The sequence below is a fragment of the Camponotus floridanus genome, unplaced genomic scaffold (assembly GCF_003227725.1).
Source record: "Camponotus floridanus strain SB8 unplaced genomic scaffold, Cflo_v7.5 scaffold19, whole genome shotgun sequence".
NCBI classification, from domain to species: Eukaryota; Metazoa; Arthropoda; class Insecta; order Hymenoptera; family Formicidae; genus Camponotus; species Camponotus floridanus.
In genome coordinates this window covers 1,614,052-1,641,185 of record NW_020229314.1, presented here as the reverse complement: position 1 = coordinate 1,641,185, position 27,134 = coordinate 1,614,052, and the positions used below count along the sequence as shown (strand labels likewise).

Sequence of the window (27,134 nt, the reverse complement as noted above, 5' to 3'; positions counted from 1 at the left end):
CACAAAAGAACAATGTATATCGGCACAATTCGATATTACGAACTAGTATTATGCACAAAAACATTATCGTTAAATAGATGAAGCTGTAATTGCATAATGAGATTATATTGATGTAAATAGTTGATATAAATATAAAAAGTTACATTTTATTTACACATGAATCTTGCTTTCTATATAAAAAAAGTATAGAAAATGTAAAATATTTCATATATAAATTTATAAATTTTAAAAAGTATGGCGAGGACAAAATATGTAAAATTATTTATTATCGTAAAATTTATTCATAAATTTAATTAATTAATTTGATTAATTAATATGCATATATCTAATAAAAAATTATCGCAAATAAAATAATGTTATAGTTTAAAATTTGAGCGCATTTCATATTATTTTATATATGCAAGAGAGAAATACTTTAAAAGAATATATAAAAAACTGATGACAAATAAAATAGGCACGGCATCATTTGAATGACAACGGAAGACAGTCGCAGGCCAATTTACCGCAAAAATACAAATTGCACCTGCGGATGGGATGTAAAGTTCGGTTACGGCGTGGCATTTACGCTGGCCGTCTTCGAGGTGAAACGTCTCCTCGTGCTCGCCTTGGAGATTTTCGCGGAATGGCAGGTGATTCGATTCGCAGGTGGTTTCCAGCCGGTCGCCCTCACCTTAGCGGAGGTGGCTCTAGGATTGCCATGCGCCCTTATAACAGTACGCACCATACGCAGGTAACGTTCATTTATTCAGTAGCGATATATAAATAAGTGAATCATACACGAAAAATAATCGGAGTAAGATGCATCACTTTTTCTTTTTGCATATATATATATATATTTATATGTATATCATCTTTCACTTAATCAAATCTCATAACAAGTCACTTATATCTCGCGGAGAAATAAATAGGACAGATAATTATATTAATAATTAATTGATAATTATATTAATAATAAGATAGATACTTATATTAATAAGTAATTATCCTCGTTATAATTTTTTTGATATTTTCTTGATATTGTGATATATGAATTATGATAAAATACTGTGAATTATAATTTAAAAAAAACGGTTTTTGCAGGCGCAACTTACCGAGTTTTCGCTTGAAGACTAAGCTAGTGCTAAGATGTCTTTTGATAATAATAATTATATGTACTGCTATGAACACAGCGACCTTAGCCTCAATAGGGTATCGTGTCAGTGTAAGGCAAAAGACGCTAGTCGATGTCTTCAATACATCCATGCGCCTGTACGTCAGTGTAGCGTCATACAAGTATGCGATTGACGAAATCCAATTCGTATTACAGTGTTGCGGTCACACTTCTTACACTGACTGGTTTCTCTTCGATTGGCAGGTAAGCTTCTCCCATATCTTTCTCTGCTTCGATCGCAACTATCAGATTCGTAGAACTATAGTAACTAAATAAATTAATAAATTATCGAACCATTTTATTTATTCGTATTATGGTAGTTTGATATCACTTTATTATGTAATGTTACATTTTTTCATATTTAATATCTTTAAGAATTTTATTAGGTAAAATTTATAATATTTATATATTAATTTCTAATGTTATGCGAAATATCTATAAATTGATTAATATTATTTTGTAATTTATGTAATATCTTTATTCGATATTTTTTCGATAATAAATTTTTTAAAAGGAGTTAAGAAGAAACAATATAAATAAATAAATAAATAAATAAATATATATATATATATATTTTTTTTTTAAGAAGAAAGAATATATTGTATATACAAATGATATTGAGATGATATTATTTTCGATAAAAGAAGGTGGATTACGCGTCCCGGGAGGAAATGGCAGGACAAAGCAGAATCTCGGATGAGGACTATAGAGATCTTGGAGTCCCTTTTAGTTGCTGTAATTTACGCGTTGTGGCACCCTGTATGCACATGCAAATAACAGATGAGAAAACTATAAATGTGAACGGCTGCGCGGAAGTTATCAGCCCCATTCTTCTCAGAATCGTCATAGTCGCTTATATCATGACTAGCACTTTAATCATTATACAAGTGTTACTGGTCTTTTTAATTACTAGAGTGCGTTATCTTACTTAATCCCCATCAAGTGCTTACAAAACAATGATTATATCTTAATGAGTATTACCGCATCTGAAGTTTTTTAATGAATAATTTATTTTACATTTTATATAAGAAAATGATAATTGTATAAAAAAATAATTATTTTTAAATATTTAATTATATTATTATTTAAAAGTGTGAATTTGCTGTAAAATTAAATGCAACGGAATGAAATATTCATGATCTATGGATTTAATTTTAGATTATATAATCACTTTGGTCATCAAATTACATACGAAAAATAAACAAGGAAAATAATTATTATATAAGTTTTACAAATTTATAGTTTTTCTGAAATCATCCTGTATAAGACAAAGTATTTTTTTAATAGTTTAAACATATTAAACTTATTGTCACAGATGGTCTGCAGATTCGTACCTCTCCAAACGTCCTCTCCTCGGATAAGATGTACTGCTGCGCCATTCACCATTATAGGCACACTTCCAAGGCCTTATGTGCAACAATTTTCTTCGGTTGAGAAATCCATCTGGCGTAAAAAAACTATGCGTCGTCGTCCATTGTCTACGAATGACGTTGATATCAAGGAAAACATAAAACTTAGAAGAAGCAGTTCTATTTTGAATTACAAAAATTGGTGAGAAAAAATTTAACTAAACTTTTTTAACTTTTAATATAATTAAACTATGGAATTGCATATATATTGTTATTAAATTTTACTATATATTACCAATTTTTTAATTAAATAACTTTTTTTAATAATCATTTTTTTAATGCAGTTGCTTATTTTTTCATACAAAAATATTTTTTTAAATATTTAAATATCGAATTAATATGTGTATATTTAATAGGTGTAATTTGACAAGAATCGGAAATATTTTTGAATGAGAAATTTTATCATAAAAATATAATACATAATAAGAACAAGATATTTGATTAAGATTTTATAATAAGAAATTATTCCGAATAAAAATTATATGTAATATTAATTCTTTAATTATGTAATATATAATTATGATTGCAAATATAAAAGTAATGAGATAGTACTTTGTTCAGCAATACTTGGGACGTGGCAAGGATTAAACCGAGCGTTCACGAAGAACATAGAGTATCTGTGAAGTGTCTTCGCAACAAACGTACACGTTGAAACTCCTGCTGTGCTAATGATTCATAGATCCATTTAGCCATTAAAGCAACGCGGTTCTTTCCATAAACTGCGCATTAATGATGGTAAAATATTAATTACAATGATTAGAGGTAAGTCGCATCACTGTACATATGCACACATACATATACAATACAAGCGGCTTAGGAACAAATAATAATTTTTTTTTTAATTAAAAAGTTATTGACCTATATAATATAGAAGCTCAGTGCAGTTATAAACATTAAATGGTAACGAATGACTTTGTCATTAATCTTATTGCTACTTAAGTGCTTGTAACTCAACCGCATATCTGCTTGTTAGATTTGTTCAAACAACAATATCTTTTCTAATATTTACGATAATTTCGTTTCATTTAATACTGCTTATTTAAAATATCTAATTAATAACATTTCATCATTAATGCACTTTGAAATTTTTTATTACAAATTTATATTTATTTAAAATACAATATAAAATTATTATTTAAATTTGAATTTTTATCAATGATTATATGATTTTCCTGTTCTCAATGTTCAATAATTACACTTATTTAATCGTTATTTTATCCTGAATATATCAATAGTTTAGATGCTGACACATAATTTTTGAAATTCATTTGCGATTTGAAACGCGTTAATCTCACATAATTTTTTGTTGCGCTTTTATAGATCAGCGAATGTAACAGAATAATATCTCATAGCATAAACTTATCCTTCTTTTGTAAGTGATCAATTTTTACACATTGAAATTTCCCAGAAAAAATGATTTGAGCGTAATTTGAAATTATCAACAATCAAATATAGAATTCACAGTTTTGATAAATTAATAATGATAAGATAAAATGCTATTAATTCAATACTTTTCCTTAAAAAATTGAATTTAATCATTTATTTTAGCTTAACACTTACATTTTTGTATTACATTCTATCATTTTATTCTGAAACAAACTCTTTAAATATATAATATATATATAAAAAAAGTATATTATAATTTCTTGATAAGCCACATATTTTTACTAATTATTATATCTAAAAGATTAAATTTTGAAATAAAAATTATGAAGAATAAGAATATAAAAATTATAAAACAGATTTTTCGTACATAAATAGATATACGTAAAGAGAAGAAATTAACTTTGATGCTAAACATTAGTGAAATTTCTACGGAAATTTCTGACAGACAATTATAAAAATAATAACAAGATGTTGTTTTGTTTAGCAACAATTTTCCGTATTATGTATGTTTCAAAGAAACAAACAGATAGATAAGCTATATGTCAATTTGCAGATTGTCCTCCTTAATATAATGCATTCAAATAGATTTAAAAATAAAACGAATTTAAAAATATATCAAATGTATATAAAGATATATATATACATATATTATGTGAATACAATGTTCGTATCAACTAATAGAGTTATACTTTACTTTTATTTATTTCGTAATTTATGCCTTTCGGCTTCGGATGAGATTTGGTTTACATTACTTATTTTCATTGGAATACATTTCTTATTCTCATTCATTCTTTCCAAGTAGCAAGCACATGTCATTTTGATATTTCAAATTGGTCATTCACTCACTATTCTTGACATCACGAGTTGACCTTTCTATGACGTAAAATTGACGGTCTAATGTCACAGATTCTTGACTAGTCTTGACATCATGTACCGCATTTTGACGTCAATATACCATATTTTGGCGTCTTTTTCTTAGTATAATAATGTATTTAATAGCGTTGTCGAATAAATTAGATTAATCGATTCGGGAGCATCATTGAACAATTACAGCCATTCTATTCTTCAGAGGAATCTCGGATCGATTAAACTGTTTTATTTGAAAAATAAAACGCTGGAAAACACAAATATGGTAAGAAAATAGGTCACAAGTTTTATATTTGTTATTATTATTTTATTTAAACATAAATAAAAACTTACTTTTAATATCATATAAAATTTCAACAAATAAAATGTCTTACATTGCCTACGTTTTATAAAAATATATTTTGCCAATCAATTGTATCATAAAAAAATGTGTATATTTTTTGATACTTTAATTACACTCGATTGATATAGTAGCTAATATTTTTACTGTGCACTAATTTAATGAACATTTGAATGGTTAAGCAACATGAGTCGTGTACAGATAAACGAAAGAAAAATTGTTAAAGTCTGATCGCGAAAATCATTTATATAAAAAATTTTAAAAGATTTTTTTATAGGATCGATGTACTAACTAATAACATTAATAATAAAATAATCGTCAGTTCATGACTGAAATATGACGTCAAAATAATTTTATATCAAGACGTTAATATAAAGTCATATAGCAAATTAGTCATTTTGATGATATATGACAAAATATGACCAGTTTGGAACGTCAAAATGGCATGTACCTGTACTGCCTGGATTCCATTCTCATTTTATCTTTGTCTCTTCTCTTAATCATTTCTAATCATTTCCTTATAATCTCTACTACCTATCTTAGTTATCTTGCCTTCTTTTCTTGCTTGTAATTTCATCATTCTTCTTCTTTTTCGTCTTTGCTTTTTTCTGTGCTCTGTTCACTATTTCTTTTCTTCTTGTCTCCTATTAGCTTCTCATTTTTAGATTCATCTTCTTTCCTCCTTCTTATTCTACTGATTTTTCTCTTTTACTCTTGGTTCTTTCTCTTTTCTGTGCTTCTTCTGTATAATTCTCTTTTTCTACCTTCCTTTACTGTTTCTTTATCGCTGCTTTTTCTCACTCTTTTCTGCTTATAATTCCTCACTTCCTCTTCTCTTTCTTTCTCTTCTTTACTTTCTTCTATACCGCTATACACTATCCTATTCTCCTTATTTCCTTAAACATTTTAATGCTCCTGATATTTCTATTCCATTCTAATATTCTTAAAATCTAAAATCTAACATTTAAAATTCTAAATTTAAATCTGAATTCTAAAATCTAGAAACTTAAGTCTAATATCTCTAAAGCTATCAACCGAAAGTCCATCAGGACCAGAATACAAAATATAAATTCAAATCAAAATCGAAACAAAATACAAATTCGAAATCAAAATTAAATAAAATATAAAATCACAATTAAAATCAGAAATATAAACCAAATAAAATAAAATAAAATACACTTAACATAACTTCCTTCTTAACTACTTAATATCATATCATATACTAATTAGGTGCATAATGCATATAACCAATTCTTTTCCCTTCGTAATAGATTTATAAAAAAATAGTTAAAGCAAATGAATAACAAGAGTATTTACATAACTTAAACATATTTTTATTTACAAAAAGATATTTACAAAAATTTTAAAAGAAATCCCTACAAATACACTCACTTAAAAAAATTTCTAATATCAATTTAAATATAATATCGAGTGTAATTAGATGATTATTGATGATGATTGATTCGCAACGATACGAATTGAAAAAAAGAATCGCTTTTGTCAGAGGTGTTTCAGATGCGGTAATCGCGCATAATTCGCCGCACGTATAATTGCCAGGTTTCATTGTCTTAATGTAAAACCAGCTTTGGTGCCAGATCCGCTTTAAGAAAATTAACATAAAAGAGATGGCGGATAATCTGCTCGTATGTATATTAGTATATTTTTCGCGCGCGGAAAATTTCTCATAATAAGCTGGACATGTTTCAACTGAGGAACAGCTGGGGAGGGCTCGGGCGGGTTCGGGAGCGCTCGGGCCAGCTCGGGAGCGCTCGGGCCTAGTCGGGTGCGTTCGGCGACGCGCGCCAGCCCGATCTCGCCGCTTGAATAATCGTTTGTCAGTTCGCGAACAGCCGTGCGTTAGCACAGTTCGGTTCTCACTTACGGTGTTTCGAGTACGGGCCGAGTGATCGCTTCCGACCGCCATTTCGCCGTCGTAGCATGTGCCCACTAGTCCGGAATCACGTATACTACTTAGCGCATCGTCAATCGTGCAATAAACTCGTCTCTTACGGCTACCGTTAGACAGATAGCCACATCCCCGCGATCCTCACTTTCGCGTTCTCGCGATAAAGAAATAGTCTCGCTTCTTTTTGACTCATCGCGCCTTTCGAGAGTGTTCGGATGATCGCGTGTGCGGTGATAGTATGATCTCTTGGATATTTCAGTGAGTTCTCGTAGCGAGCCCCTATACCGGGTGGCCGAGTCGACCGCGCGCTCGAAGTAACGGCTCGTTCCTTCGATCTATCGCTAACGGCTGTGCGCGGCGATAAAAAAGGGAGATAGAGAAAGTCGAGAGTCGGGCCGATACGACAACCAGAATCGTGGACGAGGGGGAGAAGGAAAGGGCGCGCAGTGTTTGTTCAAAGGATCGACTGATTTCCGAGAAGAGGACTCGACGGTTGTCACCATGAGCTGCTGCACCAGTGCGCCTATGGTTACGCAGACCTGCGAGACCCTTGTCAGCAAGTGCGAGATCCCAATCATCGATCTCGCTCATATGGGTGAGCATATGGAGTTTTTCCTTTTTTTTTTGAAATTCGTATGCTTCGCGCGCGTGCGCGATTTCCGGCGAGAGACGCCGGCAGCAACCGTCGACGTATTCGCTTCGCGCAATTCGATCGTAAAACTGGGCCCCGCATCCACGGCCCGACCCCTGTTTCGCCGGGAACGGCATTTCGAGATTTGTTTACGAGCGATAAACGGTTATTCCCGCTCGCGGGTCGTAAAGCGATCGCGGAATGCGAAGTTGGCTTCGGCCTCGGCACGCGAAACATGTCGTTGCTGGGTGTCGCAAAGTCGGTCATAGGTCGTCTCCCCGATGACAAAATTAACGTAGCGTGGCAAAACTAGACTGTGATGGTACCTCGAAATTCTGTGCGGCAAACGCAGGGAACGCGTAACGCTTCTAACGCATTTGACAGTTCGAGATTCGTGCCAAGAGTCGCGCGTATTGTTGCTTGAATATATCTCCGATCGGAACCTTGAACATCAATTCGTCTAATAATGCATTGTTATCAATAATCAGTATAGTAATATTTCATTAAATTGACAGTAATATTTGTGACAAAAACCTTGGGCAAGAAATTAATACCGTAACGACCATAAACCTAAATTGAAATCATTGCTAAATGTATGTGTATGTGTGTGTGATAGATGTTAGTATTTTTTATTAATACTCCGACTTTGTACTCTGAAATCGCCTTACTTTTTTATATCATTGTTAGGTTTATTAATAATTTTTCAATTTGCACTTTGAAACCAGAAATCATTGTTAGGTTTATTAATAACTTTTCAATTTGCACTTTGAAATCAGAAATATATATGTTTCGCATCGTGAAAAAAAAAATTTTATCTTTTTTATAGGAGGTACATATATATATATATATATATATATATATATATATATATATATATATACATACATATATATATATATATCGAACCTTATGATTCAACTTTATTTTATTTTATTTGTCACAATCTTTATCTAGAAATCTAGTGAATGATTCAATTATTGGCATATCGCGTATCGTAACATATATTTGTGCTACGATAAGATCTCAGGTTTTCGACAAAGTTTGAATGACGTGTATTTGTCAGTTTTTACATAAAATCCATTTGTTTTTTATTTTACAGCAGGAACATCTATAATTATAGCAGCTCATGTAAACGATTTTTCATAATTACGTGATAAAATAAGTAGCATTTATTTATTGTCACATCTAATAAAAATTCCAATCAATCCATAATTATATCACTACTTGCTTTAAGCACATTTTATTCATTATAAACCGGTATATTTGCAATGTTTTTTTAACATATTTTCAGAATTATTCTCAGATTTCAATATATTTTCAAAGGTAAATTTTATTTTATCACTTTAGACTTAATTTAATTTCGAAATATTATACAAATGGTACATCTCTCTTAATAATTAGCGAGATATGCTATCGGAAATCGTCGTAAATAAATCTAAATAATCTTAACATTTTTTATTAGTCGAATATTTTCTTCTTTTTTTACAATAAGCTCGTTTGCGGACATCAGCTGACTCGGTTGAGCGAGTTTTGAAATGACCGAAATATACCATTTCGCGTCTCGGGGCGACAGTAATACGTCGGCAGTAGTAGGACACCCTGTATAAACGTTCGAGGGCGCCAAGGGAGGGGCCCTTCTTTGTGAGAGGGGCTCTGACCTCAACGGATCGTCGGACTCGCGGTAGGCGCCTCCGGTTGCCGTTGGCTGGTTTGTCTGGCTAGGTGCCTGGCCTCGTTGCCAAGCAGCCGTAAAACCGTCGTCTTTCTTTCTTTCTTTCTTTCTCGAATCCTCGAAATTCCATGCGACACGAACACCAGGTCCGCGACGTGGTGCATCATCCTTTCGGATTCGGGCAAACTCGCTCGCTTCGATGCTCTTGAATTTTAGCTCCGCGAGATTCCAAGTTAAATCTTGGATTCCAAATTAAATTTAACCAATTTAATCGAGACGAATAAAACACGCTTTATGTTATTTAATCATATTATGTAGAAATTAATTATAACACACAAATGTATCGACTTGCGGACTGATCTCATGTGCAAAGTTTACCGAGAAAACAACGTTAATTGGATTAATTTCCACGGCAAAAATGTTACGCTAAAATGTTAGAACAACATCCTGATCTTGTTTAGCTGAGTAATTATTGCGAGGAATTTACAGTGCAACGTAATGTTATTTTCTCAACAATCGGGTTCTTCTTTATTTTCTTTTCATTCTTTCTCGCTTTTATGTATTGTAGTGTATATTTTTCGAGACAGTTATACGTTAAATATTCCTATAAAGAGGCAAGAGTCCTTGGGCGTGAAAAATTGTCTTTTTTCCTTCCTCGTCGCGAGTTGCCGTTAATGGACAGCGTGGCGATTGTATACGAAAGTAGCATATAAAGTCGCACACACAATTGAGTAAACACGCGATGAGTCGACTTAGAGCTACTCATTAAGCACCATTTCACGAAGCGAGAATTTTAAACAGCAACATGCAAGTGATTCATTGAGAAAAATCCTCCTAATATTCCTATAATTTTCGATTATTTTTATTATCGTCAGATGTTATCACAAAATAAAATGCGTATACACAGAAAAAAAGGACATTTTTGTTTTGAGAAAATATGTTTAGTTTTAAAATAGAAATCTTGAAACGAGATTATATTGCATTAATTAAAGAAAAATATAATTGCTTGAATAATTGCCTACTGGAATGAAGCCATTTTATGTAATTGAATCGAGAAAAATATATTCTTATGATTTAAGATTTAATTTTCTTGAATGGAAAAGAAACAATGTTAGATAGAAAATAACATTTTTAAATCAAAGATTATATTTCCTTAAAGTAGAATTAAATAATTATACATCTTGAGGTGACAATTACAATATTAAAATAAGATTATAACATTGTTGAAATTTAAAATTATTAAATTCTTCTAAGAGAAGATTATAAATTGTCGCGTGTATACGAAACAATGAACGCGTTAGTTTAAGTATATAAGTTTTGATTTGACACTTTTTTTCTGTGTATGTTCAATAATTATTTTGGAATTTTCGATAATATAAATTGCAGGGTCAATTATGCATCATTGGAAAATACCATTTCTAGTGAAGCTCTCGGAATTCTAAGTCGACCAGTAATAGAATCTAACCGGATATATCTGAGCTAAAAATAATGTCCCACTTTTACCTAATATGCACCAAATTTCAAGCGAAACGTTATACATTAAAATTACACAGAAAAAAAGGACATTCTTGTTTTGAAAATATATTTAGTTTTAACATGGAAATCTTGAAACGAGATTATATTGCATTAATTAAGGAAAAATATAATTGCTTACTTAAATGAAGTCATTTTATACAGTTCAATTAAGAAAAATATATTCTTATGATTTAAGATTTAATTTTTTTGAATCGAAAAGAAACAATGTTGAATAGAAAATAACACTTTAAATCAAAGATTATAATTTTCCTAAAGTAGAATTAAATAATTATATATTCTTGAGGTGAAAATTACAATATTAAAATAAGATATTGTAATATTATATAATTATAATATTATAATATCTTATTTTATTAGATATTATAATGTTATATAAATTGTTGAAATTTAAAATTATTAAATTCTAAGAAGATTATAAATTGTTGCGTATATACGAAACAATGAACGCATTAGTTTAAGTATATAAGTTTTGATTTGACATTTATTTTTTTTCTGTGTAACGCGTCTTCTTATTAAATTATATAAAAATACAAGTTAACAAATCATGTATCTGTCATAATGTTCGTTGCCATTTAAATATCACGCGTTCTGCCCAATCGATATTTACGCATTACATCTTGATCACCTATAATTTAACAATTACGTACGTTCTATAATCTATAGATATATTTAAGTACATCGAGAAATACCATTCTCCTCGAAATACCATTCGTGTATATAATATGTTCCGAGTATAAATTTTTCCGCGATGTAAAAAATTTATACTATTTATACTATTTATACTATTATTTCGATCATTAAATATTTATTCCATTTTTCTTCTCATCGCTTTGCAATGTGATCATTAATTTATTTTGCCACATGATTACACATCGTTGCACAGTTTCCTTTTTATCTTTTTTGGTGTTCGGTACCGATATTTTTAAATATTTTTTAGGTATCATCACGCGTGTTCTATCATTCACGATAAGAGTCTCGCTAATGCTATCGCGTGCGAAACAAAAATGGAACACCCGTGCGTGCGGCCGAAAGTTTGCACGCGTCTTAAGTAGCAATTTAAGGCAATGTAACACGGTGGCACGCACGCCAATAAAATATCTCCGCGACGGTGTTAATAATGATTCGTGAGCGCGCCGGAGAGTTGGAGATATAATGGTCCGCGTGTATAGTTAGCGAGATTGCGTGAGAGAAAAGCATCGCGGTATTTATGCGCATCTCGATATCTGACCGCGATCTCTCGTTAACGCGTGTCTTACGCTCCATTTTTCCACGTTTGCATTCTTCGGATTATTTCATATATTTCCGTATACGCGAAAAATTTCTTTCCCCAGAAATGTATTAATAATTTATAGAGATAGCAATTAATATTCTATATATTTTTTTATTTCATCTTCTATATTATTTTTCCTATAATTTTTATTTTAGCCTATTTTCACGTAATTACAGTTTATATAAGTTGTTCAATTTCTTATTGTTATTTATTATATCGTATTAAAAAAAATTTAAGTATCACATATTTTAATTTATTTATGTAAATTAAAATAATTATAGAGGAAAAATAATATAAAAAATTGCATAGAAATTTAATTTATTCGCATACATTTTCATCCAATTAATTTCCAATTTATTCCATTTCGTTGAATGCTCTTAAAGAATTTAATAACAGATTATCTTGTACATTGGAGGGAGGAGGTTACCGCTTTCCTTTATTTCATTGTCATATCTGTACGTTGATAATTCGCACACGTCATATATGTACACGCGTCAGGCTAATGACCATGCCAGCTGGATTGCGAAATTTTGATGCGATAGGCAAGACCTCGAGGCCTACGAAATTTGCGCTGACACGATAGGGTAGCTGTGGCAAGTAGAAATATGAGACAACGAGAACGCGAAACGTGTGTGTTTGAAGTTGCGGGATTGTAGCTACAAGCTACGTGTAAGATTGCAAGATTGTTGATATCTCGATGTCAGACGAATATGAATATGTGCACGTTAAGCACGAGACGGACTCGAGAGATATCTGTGAGAACGCGAGTATTTTATACGATCGAAAATGTCAATGAAGCAGATATTAATGAGAGATAATAAAAATGTATGAGAGACGCAATATTCGCGATCCGGCTTAAAAATTCTGAATTTTTTAGAGATGTAAAAAATTACAGACGAAAAAAACACAAATGCTAAAGTTCGCTGGTTTTTTTTATTCTTGTGATTTAGAGAAGCTCCATACTTAATCGGCGTGAATCTCAAAATGAAATCACAAAGAAAAGATACGCGAAAATTGCAAAACATCCTATTGCGCGCGATGACGTCGAAAACTCGACCTTGGCATCGTTGAATTGATAACGCACATTGGAAAAAAAAATATTGCGATTTCGCCTCGTTTCGCAAGTCTTAACTTTGCACTCGCGTAGGAGATTGTGCGAATATTAAATGACAAAAAACCCGCCGGAAATTGCATTATAGGGAGTAAAGCGAATAGAAAGAAAACTTCCGATCGCTACATATCCGTTTAAACACACACACACACACGTACACAAGCGCGATTCAAAATAAAATCTTGACGTGCGATTTATTCGTGCAACGAATTAAAAGGAGCCACGTCGCAAAATCAGCTGTTAAATACGTGAAGACGTAAATCGACGCGACCACGATGCACTTTGAATTATCGAACGTCGAGATCTTTCCTTATCGCCTTCGCTATATCTAAAATTGTTTTTCCTCTCGCCTATGAAGATAACTCCTCGCGGCTTTTCACGCATCGATCACGCACCGGGAAAACTTCCACGAAACGCGGTCTCTTCGCCAACGAATACTTCGAAATTCATAGAACTTACGAAACGCGGAGATAAAACTCGTTTATGTAATTTTCATGAGTTTATTCATTCTCTTTTTCACGAGCCTATGCAACGCAAACATTTAAATATGACGGATGCAAAACAATATTAGCAGATGCTGATCAGAATCTCTGAATTTAATTATAAGCGTATATATTTATAATTTTATGCGCTGCATATCTCAATGTATGATTCTGTCTCGTATATGCGTACTTTGCTGTCTCTCTCTCTCTCAGTTTTTTGCGTATTACATTATACATAACATCATAAATGGAACTTTTTTTGCTGAATTTTATCACAAATTATAGGCCGTTTAAAGTAATGTTAAGGAAATTCCAAGAAACTGTATTAACATTATATCAGATGGATCATTAATTTACACATGGAATATATACGTGAAATTAAATAATAATGACGCCACATATTAAAAAGAAAATCGATTAATTCGAATAAACGCGGTTAATCGATTATCATTTTTTTAGGAAGTATTCAAGTATTTGATTCAAATATGATTTGTGTGACTTGAATATTTAAATTAATTATATTTCAATTAAAGGAATGTAATAAAAAATGTTAATTGAAAACGCATTTAGCCAAGTTAATGACTGTTTTTTCTCAGTACAATGAATCGAATACTCCGTCTATCAACAAAAATATATTTGTATAGGTAATGATGTGTCGCACTTGTGCTAATGGACTATATCGCGCACCTTTAGAGTCGATGTCCGGTAACGGTGTATTCGATCGCTAGGCGAAAGTATCAGGGGGCAGTCTGTCGCTACCAGGAGAAACTCTAAGAAATATTTTCTCTTATTCAATTGTATACATACACCCTAGAAACGAACATCTTTACAGAGTCTTTAACTATATCTATTATGTATCGGTGTAGCAAGATACACGAGCCTTGTTTGTACGTTAAAAATTTGTTTCACGTCACACATCAACCTTGTATATCCCCCTTACTTTCGTATCGTATTCTTGGTAGCGCATATTCTTCTTTTCCTCATGAAATCGTGCTTTCTGCGATGATTGCGTATCAGCACGCATACTTTAAAGTCAAATCAAACGGCACTTAATCAAATTTATTCATTCGATAATTCTATTTTAAAAGCTGTAAAAACATTTTGAAACATTTATTGAAACAATAATTAATTAATTATGGTTTTGACTTTCTTTTTTTAGAGAAAATATCGAATGGTACTGGATTTTTCGAAATCATTATCTGTCAATGAGAAGAAATGTCAATCCGAGCGATATTTAATTATTGAAAGATTAATATTTAAAAGCGAGGGATAAAAACTCTTTGATCTCACAGACAGTATATTTCATTCGAAATATACAAGGAAGAGAACGTGCTTTCACAAATAAAGTACCAAAATAATTCTTTGAGTCTTATCCCCGATATAGCTCATGAATGATCCTATAAACCAATCTTTCATTGTTGCAGTTCGATTGTATATATTTCTGCCACGTGGTAAGATGAGTTTCATATCATATTTCATATCATTTTTTTGTAAGCACAATCGAGACGAATAGATTAGATAATAATTTAAGTATCATCAGGTGATTGTTTATGGGATTTGATCGAGAGATTAGCCACATTTAAGGTCCGTTTTGAAAAATCGATGTTTCTCTTATTGTTTCGTGATATTAATACGATTTTTCTGTCGGTTTTGACTCTTTCATCTTTCGCACAAGGCGATTTTGGCGCTGTGCCCGTAATCGATGTTATATATCTCGAGGAAACGAAAGTCTTCTGCCGACTTTCTGTCGTCATCGTGACGTCGCGGTGTCGCCAAAATAGCGTACAAAGTAGACAGAGTGAACGTCCGGCAGACGTCCGAAATACGTCGAAAAGTTTATTAAAATATTGCATCACATTCAATACTTTTGTCGACAAAGAAATCAGTCTAAGCATGTCTAAAAAAGTCGCATTCACAATAAAAGATAAAAAATGATATCTCCTTTAATATTACATAGTTTTTAATTAATTATTTATATTGTTTAATTAATTATTTATATTTATTTAAAAGAATATAATTATAAACGAGAATAATAAAAATAATAATAAGTAGAATAATAAAATAATAATAAAATAATAGAATAATAAAAGTAATAATAAAAACGAGAAAATAAAAATAATAATGAAAGGATATAAATATAAACGAGAATAATTATTTGAGAAAGGAAAATTAAAATACCGTATGCGTTGCAGGATTAAAGATGACATTTCCTAGCTATATATATTATCAATATTTATTAGAAAAATTAAAGTAAAAAAATTCCAAACTTTTTCATTAATTACGATCGATTAAATCGATCCATTAAAAAAAAATACGCGAAAAATTCTAAACGACTTTGTTGTTGAGGAGCTGAAGATAATTGTGCCGAGAGTGCCTACCCGGAAACGAAAATTAATCTAAGGGAATATTAGCCGAGTACTACGTTCGTAATAATTGTCAGTGTCATGTGATAAGAGCGCGTGCAGAGTATAAATCTGCAGTTTGTTTCTCTCCTCATCGCTCATGGACGGATCTCGTTACGACACGAAAGGCTCGGGGACGATGGCTTTCTCGAGAATCATGACCTCGCGTTATGATTCCAAGGCTTGCGCGCCGTTAACCATTTTTTGATTTTCGCTCACCTAAATCGACAACGTAACATCACACAACGCAGATGATTCAACGTTATTTCCCACGCGCGCGTTTGTTTTTATTGACTTTTGATTAACGCATAGTAAAAATCGAAATTGCTTCTTATGAATGCATATGCAAAAATAATCAGCATTTTCTATATTTCAATATATAATTAATAATTAATAATTAATAATAATAATAATAATTTCCTATTCGACATAATAATATTATGAAAATGTATTAAATAAGAGAGCATTATTATTATGCATTTATATGTGTTATAACGATATGGTAGCATGAATGCAATACAGCTATATTTTCATTATCAAGTATTAATAAAAAGTAAAAAAATAAGAAATTAAACACCATTTAATTGTAATTATGAATTATAATTACAATTCCATGTATATATGTGTATAATATAAATATCATTTATAAATAAGACAGAAAGATGAGAGCCTATCTGCCGGTTTTGTTTTTATTTCACTATCACGATATCTCGGTCTCTCAACGTTCAATGAACGCTCATTGAGCGAAAGGCATAATCGATTGATCATCAGTGCAGCTGACATCGGTGTCGCGTATAGCTTCGAAAGAAAGAAAGAGAAGAGAGCCGAGAAACTTAATATTAAATACCTTAACGCTTCCTTAATCCTTCAAATGACACAATCAGCACAGTTGTAATCTTCCGTGAAATCTGAAACCTCTCATTTACACACGATATGTTAAATTGATAAATTTATCGCGCTTGATGATTGCGACAATAAATAAAAGTTGACATCATCCTGCATTTTTGGAGAACATTAAGCTAATCGATTGTGCTTAAGTATTTTCAAAAATTAAGTCAATGAAATCAATTTTTTTCTCGAAAATAAATATATAAAAAACAGTAACTTCTTCCTGCATATTCTTCATTTTCTCTCTGTACTATATTTACGTTTCTTGTGATCATAGGTACAGAGAGATGCCCCCAGAAGGGAGTCGTAAAGCAGGTGGCCTCGAAACTGCTAAGGGCGCTGTCCGAGAAAGGATTGGCCTTGCTCGTCAACCACGGCATTCCAGAGTGTAAGGTACGACGTGAACGAGGTAGAGGTTCCCTTGCGTGCGAAAATGATTAAGTCTCGAGGCTTCCTTTAATTGATCAGGCGCCGGTATTGCCGGGTCTTGCCGATTTCCATCGCTATAAATGTGGACGATATCACGCGCTCTCGCAATTTAATATCGTGACGGATAATTTGGCACACCGATCGAAAGTGGGTCGATTAAACTCGTGGCGTTTTTATAACGTTAAAATGAACGGTATTATAAAGAAAAAATATGGCAAAAAAATAACAAATTGTCTTGTGCAAATATATTTGAGGATATTAACTGTTTGAGATCTTTTTAAAGGAGAAAGAAATTTTCGTCGCACTAAAAATTATACATTTCCTCACTTTAATCATAATTTTTAGTCTTAATTGGATTATCTTTATGATTTTTAATTTTAATAGGAATCTGCAAATATTAGTTAAAATAATTAAAGTGTGATAAGAAACGCGATATATCAAAGTTGAATTGTTTGTAATGTTACTTTGATGAAAGGGAGAATTGGTCGCAGAGAGCCATCGTAATTTCATGGAATTCAATAACATCAGTAATTAATAATTTTCTTCTTTAAATGACAGAGAAATTTCTATAAATGAAATATTCTTTTATAAAATTTTACGAAGAAATTTTCGTCGCATTAAAAAAACGCATTTGCTCGCTTTAATCATAATTTTTATTCGCAATTGGATTATCTTTGATGATTTTTAATCTTAATTGGAATCTACAAATATAAGTCAAAATAATTAAAGTGTGATAAAAAACGTGATTTATCAAAGTTGAATTGTCTGTAATGTTACTTTGACGTAAGGGAGAATATATATGTGACAGAGAGCTCTTGTAATTTCATGGAATTCAATGACATCAATAATAATTTATTATTATTATATATAATATTATTATAAAATAATAATATTATTATAAAATATTATTATAAAATTATTAATAATTTATTATCAATAATTTTTTTCTTTAAATGATAGAGAAATTTCTATAAATGAAATACTCTTATAAAATTTTACACTGATATAATAGTTGTTCTCTCTTTTATTATCGAACATGCTTCGATATCTCGAGCATATTGACTAGAGAATGGTCGAGTTTTTTTTTTCAAGGGCCCACGATAAATACTATTGCTCGCGATGACCTTGGCATTTGTACGTCGTTATCGGAAACTTGCGGGCGATATCGCGATACGGTATGTTGCAGTTTCGCGCAATAATTTGACTTGTGACTTATACGGATTTATATATAAAACCGGATTTATATATGACGTACATATGTCTCGATGAGTAACAGGACTACGTGTCGAGAATAATATAATAATATTATTCTCGTTTGTAACGGAAAACATGTGTACAAAATGCGTACGATCGAATCAAAATAAGACGATTTTTTTCAAGGATAGTTATATAAAAGTTGCCAAGTGTGTGAAACTGCGAGATCTTAATTCAGTCTTTGAGTACTAATCAGCGTAAACCAGAAGGTTCATTAAAGCATGAATAATCGCTTATCGCAAAGTAAATGCACATGATGACGATTCTGAGATCATTAAATAACATGCATCTCATATTTGACAATTATTTTAAGAACTCGATTTTTATCAATCGATAACGCCTAAATTATATTATAATAATATAAGTATTTCAATATTGTTTCTAGAGGGAAAGAAAAATTAAAGAATTAAATCTTATCGAAAATGAAATTAATTTGATTCTATCTCTTGTTTTATTTTGACATATCTTGATTGATATTTTTTCGACGATAAGGTAAGGTTTTGAAATTTATCAGTAATTTTCCAAATCATGGACCCATGTATCTTCTATAATTTTCCTAGAGATTGTTAGTATAGTTTGCAATAAAACGATAAATTGTAGTTTTTACAATAATAAGTCGTGGAATATATTAGAATAAAACTATGCTTATTATATGACAATATACTTTGTTCTGCATTAGTTTCCATTTCCAGCATTAAAATAGATCGCGGATAAGCGACACACACACACGCACACATACACGACACTCGCGCATGCAATGATATTTCGCAGAATTAGAAGAGCGATCATTCTCGGTTTTTTCCTTTGCGACGGTTCTTTTCTAACATTACATAACGAAATCATGCAATATTACAGCATCGATAGTGCTAGAACACACGTTGCATGTGTACTCGATCATCCTCGTAAAAATATGTTTGTAAGAAAATCGTCGCGGCGTCACATGTGACATCTGACCCATACGTCAGCGTGTGTGAATCATTCCTTGGCCTCTTATTCAGATACCCCTTTTAAAAAATTACCTTGTAATTCGAGAGATTATAAACTATGCAAACACGAATGTATCGTGTTTATGCAATGTAAAGTCTTATCTCTAAAATGTATATATTTATCTAAATACACGTGTAATCGGTATTTAAAAAATTGTAAATATGCAATTAAGAAAACAAGAGATCCAATTAAATTTTCATTAAGAAAATTTTGACTCAATCAAGCAATTCTTGCGATTCATTTTAAATTATTAAATATACATTAAAGATTAAATTATTCATGTGAAAAGCATTTAGAAAAAGTTTATAAAAAACTGCTTACAGATACTGTTTGCTCATTTCATATTAAATGTTTGTACAAATGTGACGATGGAGAAACATATGGCAAATTGAGACTTGTGATATATTTTTCTTTACGAAAATATTTTTTTGAAACGCAATTTTTTTCCATGCGGTTTATTCCCGGTCGACGAGCGAAATTTTTTTTTATTAGGTAGTATATATAATATTTAATTCGCTATTCGTAAAATTGTTTATTTTCGATTTACCGGAATTATATGGATGTGTGTACATTTACAGTATCTCTAAGTGTTACGCATTATCTTTGAAAGAATATCATGAAGTGTGAAAGATGCGATTATAGATATTGAGATATGAGATACGCGAAAGAAAAATTTCCATTTTCTCATGGAGTGATAATTTTTGTTGAAGGCAAATTTTCTTATCATTACGTAAATATTCATTTTTGCGTTGCGTTTTCAATAACAGATGTGAAAACGCGCACGAAAAGACTTTATACATTGTCGCTTTGGCTTCGTCAAAATTGTGTGTTCCATATTTTTATAGATGAAGGCTGCTTACAGAGCTCTAGATACATTTTGCGAGCTACCAGATGAAACGCGAGCAAAATACGAGCGCGTTTCGCCAGATAATCACGGTTACATTAAACCAGGCATGGAAAAGTAAGTTGAAAGATTTGCAAATTATTTCCGTAATTTATTGCAATTCAACTTGATGAATGTTCTATTAACCGACTGCTATTTGTAATATGATGATAGTACAAAAGACAAGATATATCATTTGAATTTAATCTATGATAAAACTCCTCAAAATAATTTAAAATTATTTAAAATAATTATATTAACCGTACGCTGCTGAAATTACTTAATGAAAGAATCATAGAAAATAGAATTATATTTAATTATATTATATTATATTATAATTATGTAATTATAAATATCAATATATTATGTATTGTGTATATATTTAATGTTACCCTAAAATGCAAGCGAGAGATTATATGTGTATTTATAAATGAATCTGTATTTTAAATATTCTTTTAGTGTTGCATATGTTTTTTTAAGATTTTTTTAATGATTTGTAAACATTGTTTCAATCAAGTTTTCACATACATGTTTGTTTTTATAGTTTCTAATCTAATTGTCTTATGCAATTAGATTTTCAGACGAGATGGAATTCCGTCACGCATTCAATGTAACCGGATATGAAGGAACTCTGCCGGAGGATGAGGTTCATGGATTTAGATCAGCAGTAGAGGAATTGGCACGCGATTTCAAGCAATTGGCCTCCATGCTTCTTACTGTAATAATTCTTGATTTATTATATTTCATTCTCTCGTTACTATTAATTAAATATATTCTCAAATATATTTTATTATACTTTACTTTTTCGGGTGCATATATCTCTTTTCATTATGAATTTAACATTCTTAGAGATTCACTCTATTATTTTATCTTTCCCTGGAAATACTCCTTTACTTCATCGTTATCTATCTATTTTCTCACACTCAAGGAAGATCCATTCCACGCTCTTGACCTTTGAACGGAAGTATATTGTAATTTTCAACAAGATTTCATAAGACTCGCGATAATAAAATCTAATCTGTACGGAAGAACCAATAAACATTGAAAAGTCCCGTTCGTGTTGCAGGCTCTGTCTGTGGGTTTGGAACAGTCCCACGACTTCCTGTTGTCCAAGCACGCGCATATGCTCGGCCCTGGCAACGCGTCCACCCTACGTCTTCTTTACTATCCGCCACTCGGTGCACCGGTACAAGGCCTGACCCGATGCGGCGCCCACTGTGACTATGGCACTTTCACTTTGTTGGCGCAAGTATGCAGATTGCAGCATTACATTGCATGCTTGAAGCTCGATACTTAATATAGCCGTCTCGTCATCGAAGAGAGATGATTACACGATCGTAAATCATATTGTACAAAATACATATATTTTCTACATTTCACGTCGGAAAAAATGTCATAAATGTTATGTATCTTTATAATTTCGTCAAAACTGAGAGATATCTCGACACGTTTGTTCGTACAATACAACGCACAATCATTTTGTGATAAGCAATTCCACACCGTTAAAATATGAAAATATTTAGGAGAGAAAAAGACATATTAAGCACGTGTGTGTGTTAAAAGATAACGAATAATTATTAAACATTAAAATAAAGATAATTGCACACGTGATACATATGTAATATGAAGACTCCGATTAAGAAATATGAAATGTAAAGTCAATATAAAAGTAATGTTATATTATGTATACATATATATACAAATTGTGTCTACTTTTAATATCATTGTAATTATGTTCAATAATTTATTTATAACAATAAAATGTTTTTCAAGGATTGCGAAGGCGGTCTTGAAATACAAATTCCACATGGGAACGATGGAGAACGATGGGCTAGAGTGGGCCATCTGCCAGGCGCCATATTGGTGAATACTGGCGAACTACTGGCGCATTGGACTAATGAACAGCTTCCAGCACTTAGACATCGCGTCGTTATGCCAGAACACTGTGGTCGCGGTCGTCACTCCGTCGCCTTTTTTGTACACCCGGACGATAATGTCCCCATCGAACCGTTAGAGACAAAGATCACTACAGCCAACCAGGAATCGATCCCTTGCCGTCTCCAAAAGAAGAAACGTAGCGTTCTCTCGGCGTATCAGCATCTTCAACGACGATTTCGCGAAACTTATGCATCTTAATATACTCCACGTGATTTCCCCGGATATCTTGTTAAGGTGATCTATATTGCCAAACTAAAATTAAAAATTAAATTTTCACAGACTCATTGAATTGGAGTAAAGATGTAACTTTGCGGAAATTTTAAAGAAATTTAATCTTATATTATTGAAAATTGCGGACAGTGAAAGATTACAGCAGATTACTTTTCAAAATTTGATTGACATATATTGTTATTGCATATCACTTGAGACATATTGTAAAAGAAAAAAAATTTAAAGAATGCACATAATGTTCATTCCACTTAACGCAAGCAGAGCAAAATTGATTTTAATTCTGACAAATTTAAACAGTATAACTTATTCGTCTTAATTTCATAAGATGCATTCAAGAATTTGATATTTTCCATATAAAGCGAAATTACTATAGACTGTATGAGTAAAAGATGTAAAAAGAATCGAAAGAAAAGATTCTCTCAGGCAATAATAAATAAAAATTTGTACTTAATTCAAGAATATCTCATTTTCTTAATGGGTAAGCAAGGCAATGACTGTGAAACTCTATGATCATGTTTTACCTGATTTAGTTTTATAATTTTTAAGATTAAAATCCAGGATCCCAATCAGTCTCTTGCGATTTCTGACCTATTTCATAACAAACGAGAATATCTCCAGGTTTGAAAGACAATGTAGGATCTTCAAATCTCAAACCACATTCTACATTAGTCTTGATGGTATCTGTTTCATTTTTCATATGTCTCATCGATGCCAATTTTCCTAAAAGATAAATATTATTTCAGCTTTATCTGTTTTTCTCCTCTCTTTTCCTCACTTTCGATCTTTTACAATTTTCAGTCAGATATTGTCTTTTACCAGTATAGAGAGTCTCCTGTTCACGTATTAATCGATACATTGCATTTCTTTTTAGACTGCCTTTAGTGCACCGACAACCTGCGACCTTTACTTTTTTTTTCTTTTCCGTGATTTCAAACTCTTGCAGTACGTTTGCTTCGCCTATAGACAGATTAAAAAATCAAAACGAGTTTATGGCAACAAATTTAGCCGACCTGCTTTGTTTATATTTTTTTCGTACCTATTATTTCTTCAGTATCTAACGACGGTAATTTAGTATTTATTTCCTTTTTAACATCGTCAATAAGTTTATATATTACATTATATGGACGGATCGATATATTTTTTTTATCAGCTTCTTGTTTCAAGTCTTTCGATATGCCCACATTAAAAGGATATATGATGGCTGTAAAGATTTCGCGTGATGTTGAGATTTATAAAAGGGAGATATTAGTCGATTTTTTATGAGATATATTCTTACCACTGAATGCGTCTGCTATTTGCAAATCTGTCTCTGTGATAGGTCCGACGCCGTAATGGACTACACTCAATCGACATTTGTCATCGCTTCCGTACGTATTAAAAACATCTAATATAGCTTCTACAGAACCGACAACGTCACCTTTTACGATAATATTGATTTTAGGTATACCATCAGGTTCTTCTACTTTAACAGGACTTGATAACTTGCGATATCTTCCAAGCAATCGTCTCTTTTCTCGAAGTTCCTTATATTCCTACAATAGTCAAATAATAAGATAAACAAGGTGACTTTAACATCTGTATCATAATATAAATTATACAAAGTTGTTAACAGAAATTTACTTTCAAATGTTCTTCATGCTTCTTATCTGCTGCAATCTTATGCTCCTGTGCTAGCTGCGTAGCTTTTTGAGCTTCTCTATATCGCATTACCATATGTACTCTCTTCTCGCTCTCAACTTCTAACACCTCATCTCCAGCAGAAGGTAAATCTCTCCAACCAATAACCTGCACTGCATCGGACAATTTAGCTTCCACAATTGGATTCCCGGAATGATCGAACATGGCTCTGACTTTAGCCCATACTAACCCACTCACTATTATTGAACAAAAAAGTAATCAAATATGTAAAATTTTAAACTATATTGTATATTCAAACTTGTAGAATGTTTGATACATTATTCGTTTTGAATTTATCTTATCGTATATTTGAAATTTAAAAAAAGAGCAGAAAAAAAATTTGTTTTTAAAAATAATTAACTTTTTCCGATAAAATTTATGCGTTATTCCTTTCTGAATTCTATACATATTTTTTTTTTTTAGATTGAAATACCCATTACCAAGAAATGCGCCTTTTCTCAAAGTGCCGCGTTGAATTAAAACTGTCGCTAATTTTCCGCGATGATGATCGACAGAGGATTCGATTATAACAGCTTCAACTAATCCTGTTGGATCGCCCTTTAATTCTATGAGCTCGGCTTGTAATGCTATAGCCTCTGTCAAAGTATTTATATTAGTCCCATGTAACGCCGAAATATTAACACATTGAATATCTCCACCTAATGCTTCTACCTGAATTTCCTGTTGTGCCAGCATATTTTGTGTTCTCATCTAAAATAGACATTATAAATTACAATTTTCATCATTTTGAGATAGTAAACTATATTAATTCTGCTTCTTGTTCTTTATGAACCGGCAATAACTTACAATGTCAGCTTCAGGTTTATCGATTTTATTGATGGCCACAATAATTGGAACATTGGCGGCTTTTGCCATTTGTATACTTTCTACAGTCTGTTCCATAACACCATCATCCGCTGCCACCACAAGTATCACAATGTCGGTTACCTGTGCGCCTCTCATTCGCATAAGATTAAATGCAGCATGTCCAGGAGTATCCAAAAATGTAACTCTTTCTCCAGTTTTCAATGTTACTGTTGGTTACAAGTTACAAAAATAAAATTGCGAAAATTTATTATACAATATAATTGCACATATATGATGTAATAAATTATTAATACATTATACATAATAATAAACAAAATCGCATTTACCATTGAAGGCTCCAATATGTTGAGTGATACCACCAAATTCTGTTTCCACAACAGATGTATTACGTAATGTATCTAACAATGTAGTTTTTCCATGATCAACATGACCCATAATTGTTACTATTGGATGACGTTTTATCAATACAGATTCATCTGGTAAAGGCCTGATGAATAAGATATAAATAATATAATAATATGGCCTCTTTTATCATCCTATTGATTGATTAATTCTATTCTAATTTTATTATTTAATACCGTTTGACTGCATTATCATCTTTTTTGTCCTTTTCTACTTTGTTATCTGGTTTAGAAATTACTCTAAATTTTGCCCCAAGTTTCCGTACAGCACTATACAATACATTCTGATCTTCTATAACAGTATTTTTATTATAATTTCTAACTGAATCGGACATAAAAATTGCTTCAAGAATGTCATCTATGTTCTTTTCTGCAGATTCTGCCAGCTCTGATACTGTCATTCTGCTCCATACATCCACAACTGGCAATTTCTTTTTTGGCTTCAATTGCGTGAAATTATTCTGGTTCTGTAAGTAATTTCTATTTTGATATAATACATATATATATGTATATATATATATATATATATATATATATACATATATATATATATAATATTAAAAAAATTGAATTAGTAATAATTGAATAAAATAATGTATATAAAAAATTGGAAATTTACCTTTAGCCTTGGTGCATTTTTAAAGTATTGTAGCGTCACATGATAATGCTGGCATTGCACGCATGTGAAAAATAAAGGAGACAAAACACGTTTCTTTACATTGTCACTTCTGACAAATTCGTAGAGTTGTTGCCTCAGTAAACTGTAAATTATATAATAAAAGTACAAGACAATTAAAGCTATCATAAGATATATACAATAGAATAGGTTATGTTTCTAATTTTTTAAGGAACTTGTATTTTTTAGCAATATTGACGTATTGAACGGATTTTGCCGCAAATTTTTGAAGATACGATTTTAATCGTCATGACATCGTCTCTTTGACTAAAAAAATGAGTACCTGAACTCCGTACATGTCCTAATCAAGGAAGCAGCCATGTCTACGGTTACGCAATCAGTTTAGCCAACTTTAATAAATCGAGATGCGAAATTTACTGCATAGATAGTAATAAAATGGCTACGTTCAGAAAAGAACAATTGAGCAACCTGTTTTTGAAAATTGATCCGATTGGTAGACCCAGACGCCAATCAATCGCAGGCGATCTTGACGATTGCACAATCATTGTTTTCTGGACGCAATCATTAACACACGTGATCCTCGATAACATCTTGCGCTGTTTCAGGTATGTGTAGATTTCTAAACACACTGTCAGCCAGGAATGCAAAAAATATTTTTCCATATCGACGTTACAATGTATATTACAAAATATAATTATAATTAGCTCGCATGATAAACAATGTTTATCACCCAATTGCGATCTATTACCGCTTTGTAACGAAAGAGGATAAAAATCTCCTCGACCTACAATATTATTGGAAAAATAATATCGCGTGTTG

General features: G+C 31.7%; 3 protein-coding genes across 5 annotated transcripts; 2 read left to right on the top strand and 1 right to left on the bottom strand.

Moving 5' to 3' along the window:
- The first annotated feature begins 470 nt into the window (after positions 1 to 470).
- On the top strand, positions 471 to 7,175 carry LOC105248252. Of its 2 annotated transcripts, XR_003122662.1 has the most exons (6): positions 471 to 730; positions 1,081 to 1,354; positions 1,795 to 2,064; positions 2,466 to 2,701; positions 3,121 to 3,321; positions 6,657 to 7,175. XR_003122662.1 is itself a non-coding variant. In XM_011252920.2 (5 exons), exons 1-5 carry the CDS (start codon positions 471 to 473, stop codon positions 3,209 to 3,211), a joined length of 1,131 nt encoding a protein of 376 aa, XP_011251222.1. In that variant the 3' UTR covers positions 3,212 to 3,364. The 2 variants fall into 2 exon arrangements, 1 of the variants encoding a protein (XP_011251222.1); XM_011252920.2 differs by lacking the exon at positions 6,657 to 7,175 and having other exon boundaries at positions 3,121 to 3,364.
- On the top strand, positions 6,983 to 22,821 carry LOC105248205 (2-oxoglutarate-dependent dioxygenase htyE). The gene is made up of 6 exons (XM_011252861.3): positions 6,983 to 7,653; positions 17,328 to 17,443; positions 20,566 to 20,681; positions 21,177 to 21,321; positions 21,670 to 21,852; positions 22,377 to 22,821. Exons 1-6 carry the CDS (start codon positions 7,560 to 7,562, stop codon positions 22,737 to 22,739), a joined length of 1,017 nt encoding a protein of 338 aa, XP_011251163.1. The 5' UTR covers positions 6,983 to 7,559; the 3' UTR covers positions 22,740 to 22,821.
- On the bottom strand, positions 22,609 to 26,871 carry LOC105248206 (translation initiation factor IF-2, mitochondrial). 2 transcript variants are annotated; one of them, XM_011252862.3, is made up of 12 exons: positions 26,638 to 26,871; positions 26,298 to 26,439; positions 25,856 to 26,145; positions 25,604 to 25,764; positions 25,257 to 25,483; positions 24,890 to 25,160; positions 24,393 to 24,646; positions 24,049 to 24,304; positions 23,809 to 23,973; positions 23,589 to 23,729; positions 23,294 to 23,492; positions 22,609 to 22,793 (listed from the first exon to the last, which is right to left on the bottom strand). In XM_011252862.3, the coding sequence occupies exons 1-11, from the start codon at positions 26,673 to 26,675 to the stop codon at positions 23,320 to 23,322; spliced, it is 2,118 nt and encodes a 705-aa protein (XP_011251164.2). In that variant the 5' UTR covers positions 26,676 to 26,871; the 3' UTR covers positions 22,609 to 22,793; positions 23,294 to 23,319. The 2 variants fall into 2 exon arrangements, with proteins under 2 accessions (XP_011251164.2, XP_011251165.2); XM_011252863.2 differs by lacking the exon at positions 26,638 to 26,871 and having other exon boundaries at positions 25,856 to 26,158; positions 26,298 to 26,372.
- Between the last annotated feature and the right edge of the window lie 263 nt (positions 26,872 to 27,134).

What these genes read in the sequence shown, in the direction of transcription:
- LOC105248252 (XM_011252920.2), top strand. Translation starts at nt 471, where the DNA reads ATGACAACGGAAGACAGTCGCAGGCCAATTTACCGCAAAAATACAAAT. An exon ending in ACAGTACGCACCATACGCAG is followed by an intron (nt 731 to 1,080) that starts GTAACGTTCATT and finishes CGGTTTTTGCAG; the next exon opens with GCGCAACTTACCGAGTTTTC. An exon ending in ATTTTGAATTACAAAAATTG is followed by an intron (nt 2,702 to 3,120) that starts GTGAGAAAAAAT and finishes TACTTTGTTCAG; the next exon opens with CAATACTTGGGACGTGGCAA.
- LOC105248205 (XM_011252861.3), top strand. Translation starts at nt 7,560, where the DNA reads ATGAGCTGCTGCACCAGTGCGCCTATGGTTACGCAGACCTGCGAGACC. An exon ending in ACGGCATTCCAGAGTGTAAG is followed by an intron (nt 17,444 to 20,565) that starts GTACGACGTGAA and finishes ATATTTTTATAG; the next exon opens with ATGAAGGCTGCTTACAGAGC. An exon ending in ATTAAACCAGGCATGGAAAA is followed by an intron (nt 20,682 to 21,176) that starts GTAAGTTGAAAG and finishes TTATGCAATTAG; the next exon opens with ATTTTCAGACGAGATGGAAT.
- LOC105248206 (XM_011252862.3), bottom strand. Translation starts at nt 26,675, where the DNA reads ATGGCTGCTTCCTTGATTAGGACATGTACGGAGTTCAG. An exon ending in AGCATGAAGAACATTTGAAA is followed by an intron (nt 24,305 to 24,392) that starts GTAAATTTCTGT and finishes TGACTATTGTAG; the next exon opens with GAATATAAGGAACTTCGAGA. An exon ending in ACAGGAGACTCTCTATACTG is followed by an intron (nt 23,493 to 23,588) that starts GTAAAAGACAAT and finishes TTTATCTTTTAG; the next exon opens with GAAAATTGGCATCGATGAGA.